The sequence below is a fragment of the Anomaloglossus baeobatrachus genome, chromosome 8 (assembly GCF_048569485.1).
Source record: "Anomaloglossus baeobatrachus isolate aAnoBae1 chromosome 8, aAnoBae1.hap1, whole genome shotgun sequence".
Taxonomy (NCBI): Eukaryota; Metazoa; Chordata; class Amphibia; order Anura; family Aromobatidae; genus Anomaloglossus; species Anomaloglossus baeobatrachus.
The window spans coordinates 121,292,847-121,312,850 of NC_134360.1; the positions used below are offsets into that span (position 1 = coordinate 121,292,847).

At 52.6% G+C, this 20,004-nt stretch overlaps 1 protein-coding gene across 2 annotated transcripts in view; it reads right to left on the reverse strand.

Moving 5' to 3' along the window:
- LOC142249952 (small ribosomal subunit protein uS2) overlaps positions 1-20,004 on the reverse strand; it is a 132,337-nt gene that overhangs the window by 19,018 nt on the left and 93,315 nt on the right. For both annotated transcript variants that reach the window (XM_075321975.1, XM_075321976.1), the window contains exons 6-7: positions 10,947-11,103; positions 10,832-10,867 (exon numbers count right to left, since the gene is read on the reverse strand). In XM_075321975.1, coding sequence (XP_075178090.1) covers positions 10,832-10,867; positions 10,947-11,103 — 193 coding nt within the window. The remainder of the gene's footprint in view (positions 1-10,831; positions 10,868-10,946; positions 11,104-20,004) is intronic.

Genomic DNA, 20,004 nt, shown 5'->3' on the forward strand with positions numbered 1-20,004 from the left:
TCCTGTGGTAAACCCTGGCCGAGGAAGACTTCCGAGCCTGAGTCATAGTGGAGATGACCTCGGAAGGAATGCCTGAAGCCGTCAGGATCCAGGACTCAAGAGCCACGCTGTCAATCTGAGAGCCTCAGAATTCTGGCGGAAAAACGGACCTTGAGAGAGAAGGTCTGGGCGGTCTGGGAGATGCCACGGCATTTCTACGGACAGACGGAGCAGGTCTGGGTACCAAGCTCGCCTGGGCCAGTCTGGGGCAATGATTATAACCCGACGGCCCTCCATTCTGATCTTGCGCAGGACTCTGGGCAAGAGAGCTAGAGGGGGAAACACGTAGGCCAGACGGAACTGGGACTAATCTTGAACCAGCGCGTCCGCTGCCAAGGCCTGAGGATCGTGGGAGCGAGCCACGTAAACCGGGACCTTGTTGTTGTGCCGGGATGCCATTAGGTCCACTTCCGGAGTGCCCCACTTGCGGCAGATTGACTGAAACACTGCCGGATGCAGGGCCCACTCGCCGCTGTCCACGGTTTGACGGCTGAGATAATCTGCCTCCCAGTTTTCTACGCCTGGGATGTGGACTGCGGATATGGTGGACTTGGAGTCCTCCGTCCACTGAAGGATGCGTTGAACCTCCAACATTGCTAGGCGGCTGCGAGTCCCGCCCTGGTGATTGATGTAGGCAACTGCTGTCGCGTTGTCCGACTGGACTCGAATGTGCTTGCCCGCCAACAGATGGTGAAAGGCTACGAGAGCTAGAAGTACAGCCCTGATTTCCAGCACATTGATCGAGAGGGCTGACTCGGACGGAGTCCAAATGCCCTGTGCTCGGTGGTGGAGAAATACTGCTCCCCAGCCGGAGAGACTGGCGTCCGTGGTGAGGATCACCCAGGACGGAGTCAGGAAGGAGCGTCCCTGAGACAGAGAGGGGCCGAAGCCACCACTGGAGAGAGCTCCTGGTCTGTGGCGACAGAGCCACTAGCCTGTGCAAGGAAGAGGTCCGCTTGTCCCAAAAGCGGAGAATGTCCAGCTGCAGAGGACGCAGATGAACTGGGCAAAGGGAACCGCTTCCATTGACGCCACCATCTGACCCAGCACCTGCATGAGGTGCCTGATGGAATGACGGCGGGGCTTCAACAGAGAACGCACCGCCAGATGAAGGGACTGCTGTTCGACTAAGGGCAGCTTTACAAGTGCCGGCAGAGTCTCGAATTGCATCCCTAGGTACGTAAGTTTCTGGGTCGGGGTCAGAGTGGACTTGGGCAGATTGACAAGCCACCCGAATTGAACAAGTGTGGCGAGAGTGAGCGAAACACTCCACTGACAGTCTGCACTGGATGAGGCCTTGACTAGAAGGTCGTCCAGGTAAGGGATTACTGCCAACCCCTGGAGATGCAGAACCGCAACCACTGCTGCCATGACCTTGGTGAAAACACGAGGGGCCGTGGCTAACCCGAAGGGGAGAACCACGAATTGGAAATGTTCCTCTCCGATTGCAAAACGTAGCCAACGCTGGTGTGAAACTGCAATTGGCACATGCAGATAGGCATCTCTGATGTCGATGGATGCTAGAAAATCTCCTTGGGTCATTGAGGCAATGACCGATCGCAGAGATTCCATGCGAAAGTGCCGCACCTGAACATGCTTGTTGAGAAGCTTGAGATCCAGGATGGGCCGGAAGGAACCGTCCTTCTTGGGGACTAGGAAGAGGTTTGAGTAGAAACCTCTGAACCGTTCCCGGGTGGGAATCGGAACAATTACTCCGTTGGCCTGCAAGGATGCCACGGCCTGTGAGAAGGCGGCGGCTTTGGAGCAGGGGGGAGTGGACAGAAAAAATCTGTTTGGCGGACTGGAAGAGAATTTTATCCTGTAGCCGTGGGAGATGATATCCCGCACCCACTGATCGGAGACGTGTTGAAACCACACGTTGCCAAAGTGGGAGAGCCTGCCACCGACCAAGGATGTTGCTGGCGCAGCCAGATAGTCAAGAGGAGGCTGCCTTAGTGGCAGCGGCTCCTCCGTTCTTCTGAGGACGCGGCTTCGCGCGCCAGCTGGGTTTTCGATCCTTGGCTGAGTTGGTGGACGAAGCTGAGGGCTTAGAGGATGACCAGTTAGAGGAACGAAAGGAACGAAACCTCGACTGGTTCCTGCCCTGAACAGGTTTCCTGGTTTTAGTTTGTGGCAAGGAAGTACTCTTCCCGCCAGTAGCTTCCTTAATAATTTCATCCAGTTGTTCACCGAACAGCCGGGACCCAGCAAAGGGGAGCCCAGCAAGATACTTCTTGGAAGAAGCGTCTGCTTTCCACTCTCGAAGCCACAAGATCCTGCGGATCGCGAGGGAATTAGCGGAAGCCACCGCCGTGCGGTGAGAAGCCTCCAGAATGGCAGACATGGCATAGGATGAAAAAGCCGAAGCCTGGGAAGTTAAGGCAACCATCTCGGGTATAGAGTCCCTGGCGAGGGAATGTATCTCCGCCAGAGAAGCAGAGACTGCCTTAAGAGCCCACACTGCTGCAAAGGACGGGGAGAACGAGGCTCCTGCCGCCTCATATACAGATTTGGCCAGAAGGTCAACCTGGCGGTCAGTGGGATCCTTAAGAGGTGCCATCGGCCACAGATACGACTGTCCGGGCTGAGATTCTAGACACCGGAGGATCTACCTTTGGTGAGAGAGCCCACTCCTTGACCACTTCTGGTGGAAAAGGAATACGGTCATCAGAACTACGCTTTGGGAAGAGTTTGTCAGGACAGGCCCTGGGCTTGGTAACAGTGGCCTGAAAACTGGAGTGGTTAAAAAACATACTCCTTGCTCTCTTAGGTGAGGTAAACTGGTGTTTTTCTACCAGAGAGGCTTGTTCCTCTGACACTGGTGGATTGAGGTTCAGTACGGAGTTAATGGATGCAATCAAGTCACTAACATCCGCATCACCCTCAGATAAATCAATGGGGTACATGGAGGTAGCGTCTGAGCCCACAGTAAAAGTATCCTCCTTGCCCTGCAATTCAGCTCGTGAATCAGAGCCGTGGGACGAGGAAGGAGAAGAGTCCCTGCGTCTCCGTTTAGGAGGACGGGGTCCTAAAACATGCTCTGTTAGCTCTGCAGAGCGAGTCGGAGCAGCAGAGGCGCCCTGAGAGGGGGGCTGATGCATGGTCAGCAGAGTCCGGGACAGCTGTCCCATAGAGTCGGCAAAAGACTGGGAGATAGCTCTAGAAAACAATGCTACCCAAGCCGGGGGTTCAGCCACCGGGGCCGGAGCAGCCGGAGGGACCCCTGAGGAGGCTCCAGGCTGAGGCACCACCATATTAGAGCAGGCATCACAATGTGGATATGTGCTCGGTTCAGGCAGAATGAGCTGACAAGCAGTGCATATAGAGTACAGCCTTGCAGCCTTGCTCCTAGTGAGAGACATGCTGCTGAGGTGGAGGCTCTGCAGTAAGAAACACACTCCTTTAGAATGACCCCCTGAGAGTGTATAATAAAGCCCACAACCAGAGGTTGTGGCTTACCAGACCGGTTTTTGTGTGCCCTCCGGATTCCCAGCTCGGACCCCCAGTGATGCAGAAGTTGCAGCAGCCAGCGCCGATCAGTGAGTGAACGCATGGCGCCGGAGTGAGGAGGGGGGGGCGGGGTTTAGCCCAAGAGCGGGAACCGGAGGGCCAAGGAGATACAGGGGAGGGAAACATCTCCTCAGAGAGGAGTGTCCTCCCCTCTGCTGAATGGCCGGTGGGCGGTGCCGCACTGTTCCCCTGCATGACTGACATGCAGGGGAATTGAAAACGAAACTAGGCCGCATCTGAAGCCGGGGCCTAGATTTTTCCATGCGGCCGACGAGCAGGCACCCTCGGCGCGGTTCTCAGGAAAAAAAACAGAGAACCGGCCGGAAATCACAGCAAAGTGACAAAACACACTCTCCCCACAATAAATATACCCGGGACCCCTGAATAACGTCTCAATACTTAGCTTATGAGACGCAGGGCCAGGTCCCTGGAGGGGGGGGTAAACGCTCCGTCCGGCAGGATCCTGACAGGGCTGCGGATGGAGACCGGTCTCCTGCAAAGCAGAGAGAACCGTGATGGCTCCCACTTCAAGCCAGAGCCTCAGGGGATGGTGAAGGAGCGCGGCATGTGAAGGCTCCAGCCTTGTAAAGTCAACCTTAACAGCACCGCCGACACAGTGGGGTGAGAAGGGACATGCCGGGAGTCCAGACTGGACCCGCTTTTCTTCCAAATCTTTGAAATCAAAAATCAGAGGATGCATGTGTGTGTGTGACCTCCTGAACACAAAGCATTGAACTGGTTAGATTTGTCATCCAGGGGGTGTATATGCTCGGAGGGAGGAGCTACACTTTTAGTGTAGTACTTTGTGTGTCCTCCGGAGGCAGAAGCTATACACCCATGGTCTGGGTCTCCCATAAGGAACGATGAAGAAATTCTCTTTTTCTTTATAGTTCCTTTGGGAGACCCAGACCATGGGACGTTCTAAAGCAGTCCATGGGTGGGAATAAACAGAAAAACTAAGAAGTAGGCAGAACCTAACGTCACAAATGGGCGACAGCCGCCTGAAGGATGCGTCTGCCCAAGCTTGCATCTGCCGAAGCATGAGCATGCACTTTGTAGTGCTTCAAAAAGGTATGGAGGCTAGTCCAAGTGGCAGCTTGACAGACTTGTTGAGCCGTAGCCTGGTGCCTGAAAGCCCAAGAGGCACCAACAGCTCTGGTCGAATGTGCCTTGATCCCCGGCGGGGGAGGCACCTGAGAACTCTGGTAGGCGTCCGAAATGGTCGATCTAATCCAACGGGCCAAAGTCGGCTTAGAAGCAGAGAGGCCCTTGCGCCGACCTGTGGTTAGCACAAAAAGAGAAGTGCACCGCCTAAGAGCAGCGGTACGAGACACATAGATCCGGAGCGCACGCACCAGATCCAGAGTATGCAGCGCTTTTTCAAAGCGATGAACAGGAGCCGGACAGAGAACCACCTTGTCTTGATGAAAAACTAAAAAAGGTGACTGAAGAGAGCGCGGCCAAATCAGAGACTCTCCTGAGGGAAGTTATGGCCACCAGAAAAACCACTTTCTGTGAAAGACTATGCAAAGAGACCTCCCTAAGAGGCTCAAAGGGGGGTTTCTGCAAAACCGTGAGAACTAAATTAAGGTCCCAGGGATCCAAGGGCCGCCGGTAAGGCGGAATGATGTGAGACGCGCCTTGCATGAAGGTGCGGACCTGAGCCAGCCGAGCGAGACGCCGCTGGAACAGAACTGACAGAGCTGAGACTTGTCCCTTGAGAGAGTTGAGGGACAGTCCTAGCTGCAGACCGGACTATAGAAAAGACAGAAGGGTCGGCAAGGAGAATGGCCAAGGAGGATGGTCAGTAGAGCGACACCAGGAGAGGAAAATTTTTCAAGTCCTGTGATAGATCTTAGCGGAGGAAGACTTACGGGCCCGAGTCCTAGTGGAGATGACTTCAGGAGGGATACCAGAAGCCGTCAAGATCCAGGACTCAAGAGCCACGCCGTCAATTTGAGAGCCGCAGAATTCAGGCGGAAAAACGGACCTTGTGAGAGTAGGTCTGGACGGTCCGGGAGATGCCACGGCATCTCTACGCACAGATTGAGCAGGTCTGGATACCAAGCTCGCCTGGGCCAGTCCGGTGCAATGAGGATGACTCGACAGCCCTCCATTCTGATCTTGCGCAGAACTCTGGGCAAGAGAGCTAGAGGGGGAAACACGTATAACAGACGAAACTGGGACCAGTCTTGAACCAGTGCGTCCGCGGCGAATGCCTGAGGGTCGTGGGAGCGAGCCACGTAAACTGGAACCTTGTTGTTGTGACGGGATGCCATTAGGTCCACGTCCGGAGTGCCCCATTTGCGGCAGATTGACTGAAACACTGCCGGGTGCAGGGACCACTCGCCACCGTCCACGGTTTGACGGCTGAGATAATCTGCCTCCCAGTTTTCCATGCCTGGGATGTGGACTGCGGATATGGTGGAGTTGGAGTCCTCCGCCCATTGAAGGATGCGTTGTACTTCCAACATCGCCAGGCGGCTGAGTGTCCCACCTTGGTGATTGATGTAGGCAACCGCTGTCGCGTTTGTCTGACTGGACTCGAATGTGCCTGCCCGCCAACAGGTGGTGAAAAGCTAGAAGCACGGCTCTGGTTTCCAGCACATTGATTGAAAGGGCTGACTCGGACGGAGTCCAAGTGCCCTGCGCCCTGTGGTGGAGATATACCGCTCCCCAGCCGGATAGACTGGCATCCGTGGTGAGAATCACCCAGGACGGGGCCAGGAAGGAGCGCCCCTGAGACAGGGAGAGGGGCCGAAGCCACCACTAAAGAGAGCTCCTGGTTTGTGGCGAAAGAGCCACTAACCTGTGTAAGGGGGAAGGCCGCTTGTCCCAACAGCGGAGAATGTCCAGCTGCAGGGGGCGCAGATGGAACTGGGCAAAGGGAACAGCCTCCATGGACGCCACCATTTGACCCAGCACCTGCATCAGACGCCTGAGGGTATAACGGCGGGGCCTCAGCAGAGAGCGCACCGCTAGCTGAAGGGACTGCTGTTTGACTAAGGGCAACTTCACAAGTGCCGTCAAGGTCTCGAACTGCATCCCTAGGTACGTGAGACTCGGTCGGAGTCAGAGAGGATTTGGGCAGATTGACCAGCCACCCGAATTGAGCTAGAGTGGAGAGAGTGAGCGAGACACTCCGCTGACAGTCTGCGCTGGATGAAGCCTTGACTAGGTCGCCCAGGTAAGGAATCACTGCCAACCACTGGAGGTGCAGAACTGCAATCACTGCTGCCATGACCTTGGTGAATACCCGAGGGGCCGTGGCCAACCCAAAGGGGAGAGCCACGAATTGTAAGTGATCTTCTCCTACTGCAAAACGTAGCCAACGCTGGTGTGACACTGCAATTGGCACATGCAGATAGGCATCTCTGATGTCGATGGATGCCAGGAAATCCCCTTGGGTCATTGAAGCAATGACTGATCGCAGAGACTCCATGCGAAAGCGCCGCACCTGAACATGCTTGTTGAGAAGCTTGAGATCCAGGATGGGCCGGAAGGTACCGTCCTTTTTGGGAACTAGGAAGAGATTTGAGTAGAAACCTCTGAACCGTTCCCGGGCGGGAACCGGTACAATTACTCCATTGGCCTGTAAGGCTGCCACGGCCTGTGAGAAGGCGGCGGCCTTGGAGCAGGGGGGAGTTGAGAGAAAAAAAATCTGTTTGGCGGACTGGAAGAGAATTCTATCCTGTAGCCGTGGGAGATGATATCCCGCACCCACTGATCGGAGACGTGTTGAAACCAAGCGTCGCCAAAGTGGGAGAGCCTGCCACCGACTAAGGACGTTGCTGGAGCGGGTAGATAGTCACGAGGAGGCTGCCTTAGTGGCAGCAGCTCCTGCGGTCTTCTCTGGACGCGCTTTTGTGCGCCAGTTGGATTTCTGGTCCTTGGCTGAGTTAGCGGACGAGGCCGAGGGCTTAGAGGACGACCAGTTGGAGGAACGAAAGGAGCGAAACCTCGTCTGATTCCTACCCTGGACAGGTTTCCTGGCTTTAGTTTGAGGCATGGAAGTACTCTTCCCGCCAGTAGCTTCCTTAATTTCATCCAGCTGTTCTCCGAACAGCCGGGACCCAGCAAAAGGGAGCCCAGCAAGGTACTTCTTTGAAGAAGCATCTGCCTTCCACTCTCGAAGCCACAAGATTCTGCGGATAGCGAGGGAATTAGCCGAAGCCACCGCAGTGCGGTGAGAAGCCTCCAGCATGGCAGACATGGCATAGGATAAAAAGGCCGAAGCTTGGGAAGTTAAGGCATCCATTTCGGGCATAGATTCCCTGGTGAGGGAATGCATCTCCTCTAGAGAAGCAGAGATGGCCTTGAGAGCCCACACTGCTGCAAAAGTTGGAGAAAACGCGGCCCCCGCCGCTTCATACACGGATTTGGCCAGAAGGTCAATCTGGCGGTCAGTGGAATCCTTAAGGGAAGTGCCATCAGCCACCGACAACGGTCCGGGCTGAGAGCCTAGACACCGGAGGGTCTACCTCTGGGGACTGAGCCCACTCCTTGACCACCTCAGGTGGAAAGGGAAAACGGTCATCAGAACCATGCTTTGGGAAGCGCTTGTCAGGACAGGCCCTGGGCTTGGTCACAGCGGCCTGAAAACTGGAGTGGTTAAAGAACACACTCTTTGCTCTCTTAGGCAAGGTAAACTGGTGCTTTTCTGCCAGAGAGGGTTGCTCCTCTGATACTGGCGGATTGAGATCCAGTACAGAATTAATAGAAGCAATCAAGTCACTAAGATCTGAGTCACTTTCGGACAAATCAATGGGGCACATGGAGTTATCCTCAGAGCCCCCTGTAAAGGCATCCTCCTCATCCAGCGAGTCAGCTCTGGAATCAGAGCCACGGGAGGAGGAGGGAGAGGGAACCCTGCGTCTCTTAGGAGGACGGGGTCTGGGCCCTGATGATGAATCCTCTGAACTCCGGTCCTGAGGGACCCCTAGCAGCAGAGGCACCCTGTGAAGGGGGCTGATGCATATTCATCAACGTCCTGGACAGAAGTCCCATGGACTCAGCAAAAGACTGGGAGATAGACCTAGAAAAGGATTCTACCCAAGCCAGGGGTTCAGCCACAGGAGCAGGAGCAGCCTGAGAAACCACTGGGGGTGAGACTCCAGGCTGTGGCACCGCCAAGTTAGAGCAGGCATCACAATGTGGGAAGGAGCTCGGTTTAGGCAGCAGGGGCTTACATGCAGCGCATACAGCATAAAGCTTTGGGGCCTTGCTCCTCGTGTGAGACATGCTGCTGGAGTGGGGGCTCTGAGAAAATGGCCGCCGGAGCGAAGAGAGGGGGCGGGACTTGCTTGAGGAGCGGGATCTGGAGGGCCATAGAGACCTACAGGGGAGGGGACACACTGCAGTGGGGAGTGTCCCTCCCCTGTACAGAACGGCCGCCGGGAGGAGCCGAGCCTGTCCCTCTGCATGAGTGACATGCGAGGGCAGTGAAACAGAAACTAGGCCTCCGGCGAAGCCGGGGCCTAAATTTGAGCGGCTCGGCAGTCGCGCAGGCACCATCGGCGCGGTTCTCAGGCAACAGCTAGAGAACCCGCCGGAAATGTCAGTAAACACAATAAGCACACTCTCCCCCAACAATAAAGTACAGGGACCCCGAAGTCTAAACGTCTCAGGTACTTATCTGCTGAGACGCAGGGCCAAGTCCCTGGGGATGAGTGCTCCGGTCCAGTAGGGTCCTGAAGGGCTGCGGATGGAGACCGGTCTCCTGCCAAGCATAGAGACCGTGCTGCCTCCCACTTCAAGACAGAGCCCAGGAGGGATGGTGAAGGAGCACGGCATGTAAAGGCTCCAGCCTAGGAATCAACCTTACAACACCGCCGACACAGTGGGGTGAGAAGGGACATGCCGGGGGTCCAGACGTGGACCCCACTCTTCAATCTCGTTCCAAAAGGAAAAAATCATATGAGAATGCATGTGTGGATGTATGCCTCCTGAACACAAAGCGATAAACTGGCTGGGTCTGCTCACCAGGGGGTGTATAAGCTCAGGGGGAGGAGCTACCCTTTTTAGTGTAGTACTTTGTGTGTCCTCCGGAGGCAGAAGCTAAACACCCATGGTCTGGGTCTCCCAAAGTAACGATAAAGAAATTTTATAATATGAAAGCAAAAAACATTTTATTACCTTCATATTTCGTATGTAAATAGCAGGGAATGTGGTCACAGGGGCTGCGCCTTGCCCTATGGACGTCTGCATATTTCCGTGGTATCACGCCCCTGTGGGCGTGATATCATGGAGCGACGTCCCCATTGCTCATTCTATCCTGCGAGCCTTTCGGCAGGCTTCTCTTCTGGGTTTTCCTTGTCAAGTTTCAGACGCGCACTGCGCATGCGCAGTGAGCGTCTGAAGCCAGCGATTGAACACCTGGAAAAGAAGCCTGCTGCAATGTGCGCAGGATAGAATGAGCGCTGGTGACTTCGCTCATGTGACTCCATGCTATCACGCCAACAGGGGCGTGATACCACGGAAATATGCAGACGTCCATAGGGCAAGGCGCCGCCCCTGTGTCCACATTCCCTGCTATTTACATACGAAATATGAAGGTAATAAAACGTTTATTACTTTCATATTATACAACTTTACAGCACAGGGATGGGTAGGGAAGGTGTAATTAGGGCACACATGAGTCTGCTGATAGCCCAGAACGCATATTCTAGGTGACAGGATCCCTTTAAAGAAAGCAACGATAAAATTAAAACTGAACCAATTGTGGACATTTAACAGATGCATTGGATGTTTTAGTGGATGGTAGCCACCGGCCGCGGCTCTATCCAGATTGTAGTGACATATCACCAATATTGTGCAATTTAATGCATAACTAGTTATTTATTCTGAATATTTTATTAATATCCTGATCCAAAATATTTTTAAACTTTCTTGGTCAAATAAAAATCCCTAATTATACTCTGACTAGTGCAGATTGGTAAATAATTTTTTATATTACTTTTGAAATAACAGGGGGGAAAAAATCCCAGTGCGGTGAAATAAGTGTCATAATATTTTTTTTATCACTTTATGTTCTACTTTATGTGAGGCAGAATCACTAAACAGCAATTCAAGATTTTTTTTATATACATATAGAAATACTGAAATTAGTATAAAACTTCAAATTGTGATTTAAGAACCACCAAAGTGGATTTCTTCACCAAATGTGTAAATTTAATTACAGCCTCTCTTTAAATTATAAAGTCATGCAGACAGCATTTTACTTGTACAGAGAAACTAAGTTACGATCTATTTATTTTTATTGTAGAATAAAACAACTTCTTACCTGGAACTTTGGGAGCTGTTGCAAGTTCTGGGCGATCTAGGTTAGAAAATTAAAAGTAGATTAAGTGTTGATGCATTTTATTTATATTTATTTAACAATAAAAACAACTCCATACCAGCAAACTGTTGAATGGGCACTGAAGGAACCTGAACGCCCTCTGACCAATCAGCAACTTCAGTTGTATTAAATTCTGGAACCGGTGCAGTCCATTCACCCTGGTATTCCTCCTTTGTGGTAGCTTTCTCAGCAGCAGCTTGCTCCTCTTTCTCAATCTGAAATTGGGAAAAAAAAAATTTTGCAAAACAACGCTCGAAGACCAGAAAATTTACAACAGCTCTTTGTGACCCCCCTTGCCATAAGAATGCCAGTTATCAGCTACAAGTACCATGGTCTAACATAACAGACCTGCAGAAGAATGTCAGAAAATGCTTTCTCCATATGTAGTTTGATACATCCCATTTAGAGAATTCAATTGCAAAAATTCATGTCAATATGTTTTAACACCTTACCACCAACTTTTTTTTTTGTTTTTCAATTCTAACATGTCACTATGTGGTAGTAACTTTGAAATGCTTTCATGTCCCAGCAGCCTTAGGCTACATGCGCACACTGCTTTTTTGCTGCGTTTGTGGCTGCAGTTTGTCAGAACTTTCTGACATTTGACTTCCCAGCAAAGTCTATGAGAAGTCAGATTTGCTATGCGCACATTGCAGTTTGTCAGCGTTTTTTTTGTTAAAAGTTTGTGACAAAAAATGCAGAATGTTCATTCTTCCTGCGTTTTTGTCAACATTTGTCACCCATTGAAATCAATGAGGGCATCAAAAACGCAGAAAAAATGCATGCTATCTAAAGTGGTGCAATTTACCTGAGTTTTTGGTGCCAAAAACGCAGGTGATTTGTCAGGAAGTGAGGTAACAGGCAAGTGGAAACCCCATTGTTCCATGCTAAATAGTGTAGGAGCAGTACTTTGGAGTGCAGCAGAAGACATGACCTGGTATCAACATATGCAGATTAATGTAAGGAAGCTAATTGAATTGGTAAGTATATTTCCAAAATTTCCACTGATAGTCCCGTCCTCCACGTGTTCCCCGAAGTACCGCTGTCCCCAGCGTGCACACACAGGGGAGATGATGTGGAGGACGTGACTATCAGCGGCAGCAGCGAGAGGGGGGGGAAAAAAAAAAAAAAAAAAAAAAAAAAAAAAAAATCAATGTTTTCAGCTGCCAGAGCCACCAAATGAGGTGAGCCGCACGATCAGATGAGCTGTCACTGAGGTTACTCGCGGCCACCGCTGGATTCAGCGGTAGCTGCGGGTAACCTCAGTGACATCATCAGCTGATCGCGCGGCTGTCTTCATTTGCTGCGTGGAGCTGACAGGAGCGGCGGTGTCTGCTGCTGCTCCAGTCACCTCCATGCAGCAGAGCTGGAAGCGACGCTGGACCATCCTGGGTTACGCTGGACATGGAGGGCTTTATTAAATGTTGTTTATTAAATGGGAGAACGAGGGAATTTGTTAGTGTTTTTTATTTCTAATAAAGGATTTTTTCAAGTGTGTGTTTATTTACGGTAACTTACAGATTAATCATGGAAGGTATCTCGGGGAGACGCCTGACATGATTAATCTAGGACTTATTGGCAGCTATGGGCTGCCAATAACTCCTTATTACCCCGATTTGCCAACGCACCAGGGCAAATCGGGAAGAGCCGGGTACTGTCCCAGAACAGCCGCATCTAATGGATGCGGCCATTCTGGGCAGCTGCTGACTGATATTGTTAGGCTGGGGGGCTCCCAATAACGTGGAGCTCCCCATCCTGAGAATACCAGCCTTCAGCCGTATGGCTTTATCTGGCTGGCATTGAAATTGGGGGGGGGGAACCGCACAGTTTTTTTTTTTTAAATTAATTTATTTCTATGCGCCATAGTGACACGCCCACCGGCTGCTGTGATTGGGTGCAGTGAGACACCTGTCACTCAGGGGGAGGCGTGTCTCACTGCAACCAATCATAGGCGCCGGTGGGCGGGGGAAGCAGGGAAAATGTGATGGAATAATGAGCAGCCGGCATTTTCAAAAGAGAAGCCGCCAGAGCAGTGTGAACCGTGCAGCGCCGCACCTGTGATTGATGAGTATAAAGGAGGGAGGGAGGGAGAGAGAGACTGACCGACAGAGAGATCGACCGAGACTATTTACACAGTCTGGGCATGCCCAAAAACGAAACCGGCGCCGGCTTCCGGCATATGATCCGGCGTCCATAGGCTATAACTATAAAACACCCCACCAGATCCGTATTTTTGCCGGGTACAAAAACGTTCCCCTCAACGTTCCATCTGGCCGCCGGACAAGCAAATTTTGCCGGATCAAGACAAGCATTATGGGCTTGTTTGAACTGAAAGAAGGGAATTTTGTTACTTACCGTAAATTCCTTTTCTTCTAGCTCCAATTGGGAGACCCAGACGATTGGGTGTATAGCTACTGCCTCCGGAGGCCACACAAAGCATTACACTAAAAAGTGTACGGCCCCTCCCCTTCTGGCTATACACCCCCCGTGGGATCACGGGCTGCTCAGTTTTAGTGCTAAAGCAAGAAGGAGGAAAGCCAATAACTGGTTTAAACAAATTCAATCCGAAGTAACATCGGAGAACTGAAACCGTTCAACATGAACAACATGTGTACCCGAAAAAAACAAAAATCCCGAAGGAAACAGGGCGGGTGCTGGGTCTCCCAATTGGAGCTAGAAGAAAAGGAATTTACGGTAAGTAACAAAATTCCCTTCTTCGGCGCTCCATTGGGAGACCCAGACGATTGGGACGTCCAAAAGCAGTCCCTGGGTGGGTAAATTAATACCTCAAGTTAGAGCTGCAAAACAGCCCTCCCCTACGAGGAGGCAACCGCCGCCTGCAGGACTCTTCTACCTAGGCTGGCGTCCGCCGAAGCGTAGGTATGCACCTGATAATGTTTGGTGAAAGTGTGCAGACTCGACCAGGTAGCTGCCTGGCACACCTGTTGAGCCGTAGCCTGGTGTCGTAATGCCCAGGACGCACCCACGGCTCTGGTAGAATGGGCCTTCAGCCCTGATGGAACCGGAAGCCCAGCAGAACGGTAGGCTTCAAGAATTGGTTCCTTGATCCATCGAGCCAGGGTGGATTTGGAAGCCTGCGATCCTTTGCGCTTACCAGCGACAAGGACAAAGAGTGCATCCGAGCGGCGCAGGGGCGCCGTGCGGGAAATGTAGATTCTGAGTGCTCTCACCAGATCCAACAAATGCAAATCCTTTTCATACCGATGAACTGGATGAGGACAAAAGGAAGGTAAGGAGATATCCTGATTGAGATGAAAAGAGGATACCACCTTAGGGAGAAACTCCTTAATCGGGCGCAGCACTACCTTGTCCTGGTGAAAAACCAGGAAGGGAGCTTTGGATGACAGCGCTGCCAGCTCGGATACCCTCCGAAGAGACGTGACCGCTACCAGAAAGGCCACTTTCTGTGAGAGTCGAGAAAGTGAAACATCCCTCAGAGGCTCGAAGGGCGGCTTCTGGAGAGCAACTAGTACCCTGTTCAGATCCCATGGATCTAACGGCCGTTTGTACGGAGGGACGATGTGACAAACCCCCTGCAGGAACGTGCGTACCTGAGGAAGTCGTGCTAGACGCTTTTGAAAAAATACCGATAGCGCTGAGACTTGCCCTTTAAGGGAGCCGAGCGATAAGCCTTTTTCCAAACCAGATTGCAGGAAGGAAAGAAAAGTAGGCAATGCAAATGGCCAGGGGGACACTCCCTGTGCCGAGCACCAGGATAAGAAAATCTTCCACGTTCTGTGGTAGATCTTAGCAGACGTGGGCTTCCTAGCCTGTCTCATGGTGGCCACGACCCCTTGAGATAATCCTGAAGATGCTAGTATCCAGGACTCAATGGCCACACAGTCAGGTTCAGGGCCGTAGAATTCAGATGGAAAAACGGCCCTTGTGACAGTAAGTCTGGCCGGTCTGGTAGCGCCCACGGTTGGCCGACCGTGAGATGCCACAGATCCGGATACCACGACCTCCTCGGCCAGTCTGGGGCGACGAGCAAGACGCGGCGGCAATCGGACCTGATCTTGCGTAGCACTCTGGGCAAGAGTGCCAGAGGGGGAAACACATAGGGCAGCTGGAACTGCGACCAATCTTGCACTAAGGCGTCTGCCGCCAGAGCTCTGTGATCGCGAGACCGTGCCATGAAAGTTGGGACCTTGTTGTTGTGCCGGGACGCCATTAGGTCGACGTCCGGCCTTCCCCAGCGGCGACAGATTTCCTGAAACACGTCCGGGTGAAGGGACCATTCCCCTGCGTCCATACCCTGGCGACTGAGGAAGTCTGCTTCCCAGTTTTCTACGCCGGGGATGTGAACTGCGGATATGGTGGAGGCCGTGGCTTCCACCCACATCAGAATCCGCCGGACTTCCTGGAAGGCTTGCCGACTGCGTGTCCCGCCTTGGTGGTTGATGTATGCCACCGCTGTGGAGTTGTCCGACTGAATTCGGATCTGCTTTCCTTCCAGCCACTGCTGGAAGGCTTGTAGGGCAAGATACACTGCCCTGATTTCCAGAACATTGATCTGAAGGGTGGACTCCTGCTGAGTCCACGTACCCTGAGCCCTGTGGTGGAGAAAAACTGCTCCCCACCCTGACAGACTCGCGTCTGTCGTGACCACCGCCCAGGATGGGGGTAGGAAGGACCTTCCTTGTGATAATGAGGTGGGAAGAAGCCACCATTGAAGAGAGTCCTTGGCCGTCTGGGAAAGGGAGACTTTCCTGTCTAAGGACGTCGACTTCCCGTCCCATTGGCGGAGAATGTCCCATTGAAGTGGGCGCAGATGAAACTGCGCAAACGGGACTGCCTCCATTGCTGCCACCATCTTCCCCAGGAAGTGCATGAGGCGTCTTAAGGGGTGCGACTGGCCTTGAAGGAGAGAGTGCACCCCTGTCTGTAGTGAACGCTGCTTGTCCATCGGAAGCTTCACTATCGCTGAGAGAGTATGAAACTCCATGCCAAGATATGTTAGTGATTGGGTCGGTGACAGATTTGACTTTGAAAAGTTGATGATCCACCCGAAAGTCTGGAGAGTCTCCAGCGCAACGTTCAGGCTGTGTAGGCATGCCTCTTGAGAGGGTGCCTTGACAAGTAGATCGTCCAAGTAAGGGATCACCGAGTGTCCCTGAGAGTGCAAGACTGCTACCACTGCTGCCATGACCTTGGTGAAAACCCGTGGGGCTGTCGCCAGACCAAATGGCAGGGCTACGAACTGAAGGTGTTCGTCTCCTATAACGAAGCGTAGAAAACGCTGGTGCTCTGGAGCAATCGGCACGTGGAGATAAGCATCTTTGATGTCTATTGATGCTAGGAAATCTCCTTGAGACATCGAGGCAATGACGGAGCGATTCCATCCGGAACCGCCTGGTTTTCACGTGCTTGTTGAGCAGTTTTAGGTCCAGAACAGGACGGAAAGAGCCGTCCTTTTTTGGCACCACAAACAGATTGGAGTAAAAACCGTGACCTCGTTCCTGAAGAGGAACAGGGATCACCACTCCTTCTGCCCTTAGAGAGCACACCGCCTGCAGAAGAGCATCGGCTCGGTCGGGATGTGGGGAAGTTCTGAAGAACCGAGGCGGAGGACGAGAACTGAACTCTATCCGGTACCCGTGAGACAAAATGTCTGTTACCCACCGGTCTTTGACCTGTGGCAGCCAAATGTCGCAAAAGCGGGAGAGCCTGCCACCGACCAAGGATGCGGAGAGAGGAGGCCGAAAGTCATGAGGCAGCCGGCTTGGAAGCGGTTCCTCCGGCTGCTTTCTTTGGGCGTGAGTGAGCCCGCCAGGAATCTGAGCTCCTCTGCTCCTTCTGAGTCCTTTTGGACGAGGAGAATTGGGCCCTGCCCGAGCGTCGAAAGGACCGAAACCTCGACTGTCCCCTCCACTGTTGAGGTTTGCTTGATCTGGGCTGGGGTAAGGAAGAGTCCTTACCCTTGGACTGTTTAATGATTTCAGCCAATTGCTCACCAAACAGTCTGTCTTGAGATAATGGCAAACTGGTTAAGCATTTTTTGGAAGCAGAATCTGCTTTCCATTCCTTTAACCATAAGGCTCTGCGTAAAACCACAGAGTTGGCGGACGCCATTGACGTACGGCTGGTAGAGTCCAAGACCGCATTGATAGCGTAAGTCGCAAACGCAGACATTTGCGAGGTCAAGGACGCCACGTGCGGCACTGATGGACGTATGACAGAGTCCACCTGCGCCAGACCAGCTGAAATAGCTTGGAGTGCCCACACGGCTGCGAATGCTGGAGCAAACGACGCGCCGATAGCTTCATAGACAGATTTCAACCAAAGGTCCATCTGTCTGTCATTGGCATCTTTAAGTGAAGCCCCATCTTCCACTGCAACTATGGATCTAGCCGCAAGCCTGGAGATTGGGGGGTCCACCTTTGGACACTGGGTCCAGCGTTTGACCACGCCAGTTTGGAGAAACGCTTATCTGGATAAGCATGGTGTTTCTGGACTGCTTCTCTGAAGTCAGAGTGGTCCAGAAAAGTACTCAATTTACGCTTGGGATACCTGAAATGGAATTTCTCCTGCTGTGCTGCTGCCTCCTCCGCTGGAGGAGAAATATCCAGCAGTCTATTGATGGCCGCTATAAGATCATTCACCATGGCGTCACTATCAGGGGTATCCAGGTTGAGAGCGGTCTCAGGATTAGACTCCTGATCACCTCGCTCTGTCTCATCATACAGAGAATCCTCTCGCTGAGACCCTGACCAGCGTGATGACGCCGAGGGTCTCTCCCAGCGAGCTCGCTTAGGCTGCCTGGGACTGTCGTCCGAGTCAGAGCCTTCAGCCTGTGATGCCTGGGACCCCCTTGGAGCACGTAGATCAGCCCCACATGCGGTACAGGCAGCATATAAAGCCTGTGCCTTGGCACCCTTGCTTTTTGCGGATGACATGCTGTTGTCTCCTCAGAGCAATATAGGGGTATAAGCCAAGAAGCGACCGTACAGTGCAATATATAGGTACAGACAAAAGTACACAAAACAACACTGTGGCACTAGTGGGGTCAGCACCTAGGTGCTGCTTACCGCCCGCTTAACAGCGGGTGTGTGGTCGCCAGAATCCCCTGTCTGGGTCTCCCAGGGCTATGTCCGTTCTCCAGCTCAGACTGCGTGCAGGAATGGCTGCCGGCGTCCTGTGAAGAGGGGCGGGCCGTGGGCGTGCTGCAGACAAAGAGCGGGAAACTGGCGTCCCACTGTGCCCAGTGAGAGGGCTGGAGTATGTAATTAAGACTCCAGCCCTCGGCGCTGACTATTGTACAGCGTCTCTCCCCTTCCCTGACTGACAGGGCTGGGGGCGGGAACGAAACGTAACTAGGCCGCAGAAGCCGGGGACTAGATTTATAAGCGCTGCCGTCGTAAAGAAGGGAATTTTGTTACTTACCGTAAATTCCTTTTCTTCTAGCTCTTATTGGGAGACCCAGACGATTGGGTGTATAGCACTGCCTCCGGAGGCCACACAAAGCAATTACACTAAAAAGTGTAAGGCCCCTCCCCTTCTGGCTATACACCCCCAGTGGGATCACTGGCTCACCAGTTTTAGTGCAAAAGCAAGAAGGAGGAAAGCCAATAACTGGTTTAAACAAATTCACTCCGAGTAACATCGGAGAACTGAAAACCGTTCAACATGAACAACATGTGTACCCGCAAACAAACCAAAAATCCCGAAGGACAACAGGGCGGGTGCTGGGTCTCCCAATAAGAGCTAGAAGAAAAGGAATTTACGGTAAGTAACAAAATTCCCTTCTTCGGCGCTCTATTGGGAGACCCAGACGATTGGGACGTCCAAAAGCTGTCCCTGGGTGGGTAAAGAAATACCTCATGTTAGAGCTGCAAGACAGCCCTCCCCTACGGGGAGGCAACTGCCGCCTGCAGGACTCTTCTACCTAGGCTGGCGTCCGCCGAAGCATAGGTATGCACCTGATAATGTTTGGTGAAAGTGTGCAGACTCGACCAGGTAGCTGCCTGGCACACCTGTTGAGCCGTAGCCTGGTGTCGCAATGCCCAGGACGCACCCACGGCTCTGGTAGAATGGGCCTTCAGCCCTGATGGAACCTGAAGCCCCGCAGAACGGTAGGCTTCAAGAATTGGTTCTTTGATCCATCGAGCCAGGGTGGCCTTAGAAGCCTGCGACCCTTTGCGCTTACCAGCGACAAGGACAAAGAGTGCATCCGAACGGCGCAGGGGCGCTGTGCGGGAAATGTAGATTCTGAGTGCTCTCACCAGATCTAACAAATGTAAATCCTTCTCATACCGATGAACTGCATGAGGACAAAACGAAGGCAAAAAGATATCCTGATTAAGATGAAAAGAGGATACCACCTTCGGGAGAAACTCCTGAATGGGGCGCAGCACTACCTTGTCCTGGTGGAAGACCAGGAAGGGAGCCTTGGAAGACAACGCTGCTAGCTCAGACACTCTCCGAAGAGATGTGATCGCTACCAGAAAAGCCACTTTCTGTGATAGTCTAGAAAGTGAAACCTCCTTCAGAGGCTCGAAGGGCGGCTTCTGGAGGGCAACTAGTACCCTGTTCAGATCCCATGGATCTAACGGCCGCTTGTACGGGGGAACTATATGGCAAACCCCCTGTAGGAACGTGCGCACCTTAGAAAGTCGTGCTAGACGCTTCTGAAAAAAGACGGATAGCGCCGAGACTTGCCCTTTAAGGGAGCCGAGCGACAAACCTTTTTCTAACCCAGATTGGAGGAAAGAAAGAAGGGTAGGTAATGCAAATGGCCAGGGAGACACTCTCTGAGCAGAGCACCAGGATAAGAATATCCTCCACGTTCTGTGGTAGATCTTAGCAGACGTGGGCTTCCTAGCCTGTCTCATGGTGGCAACGACCCCTTGGGATAAGCCTGAAGACGCTAGGATCCAGGACTCAATGGCCACACAGTCAGGTTGAGGGCCGCAGAATTCCGATGGAAAAACGGCCCTTGGGACAGTAAGTCTGGTCGGTCTGGTAGTGCCCACGGTTGGCCGACCGTGAGATGCCACAGATCCGGATACCACGCCCTCCTCGGCCAGTCTGGAGCGACGAGTATGACGCGGCTGCAATCGGATCTGATCTTGCGTAGCACTCTGGGCAAGAGTGCC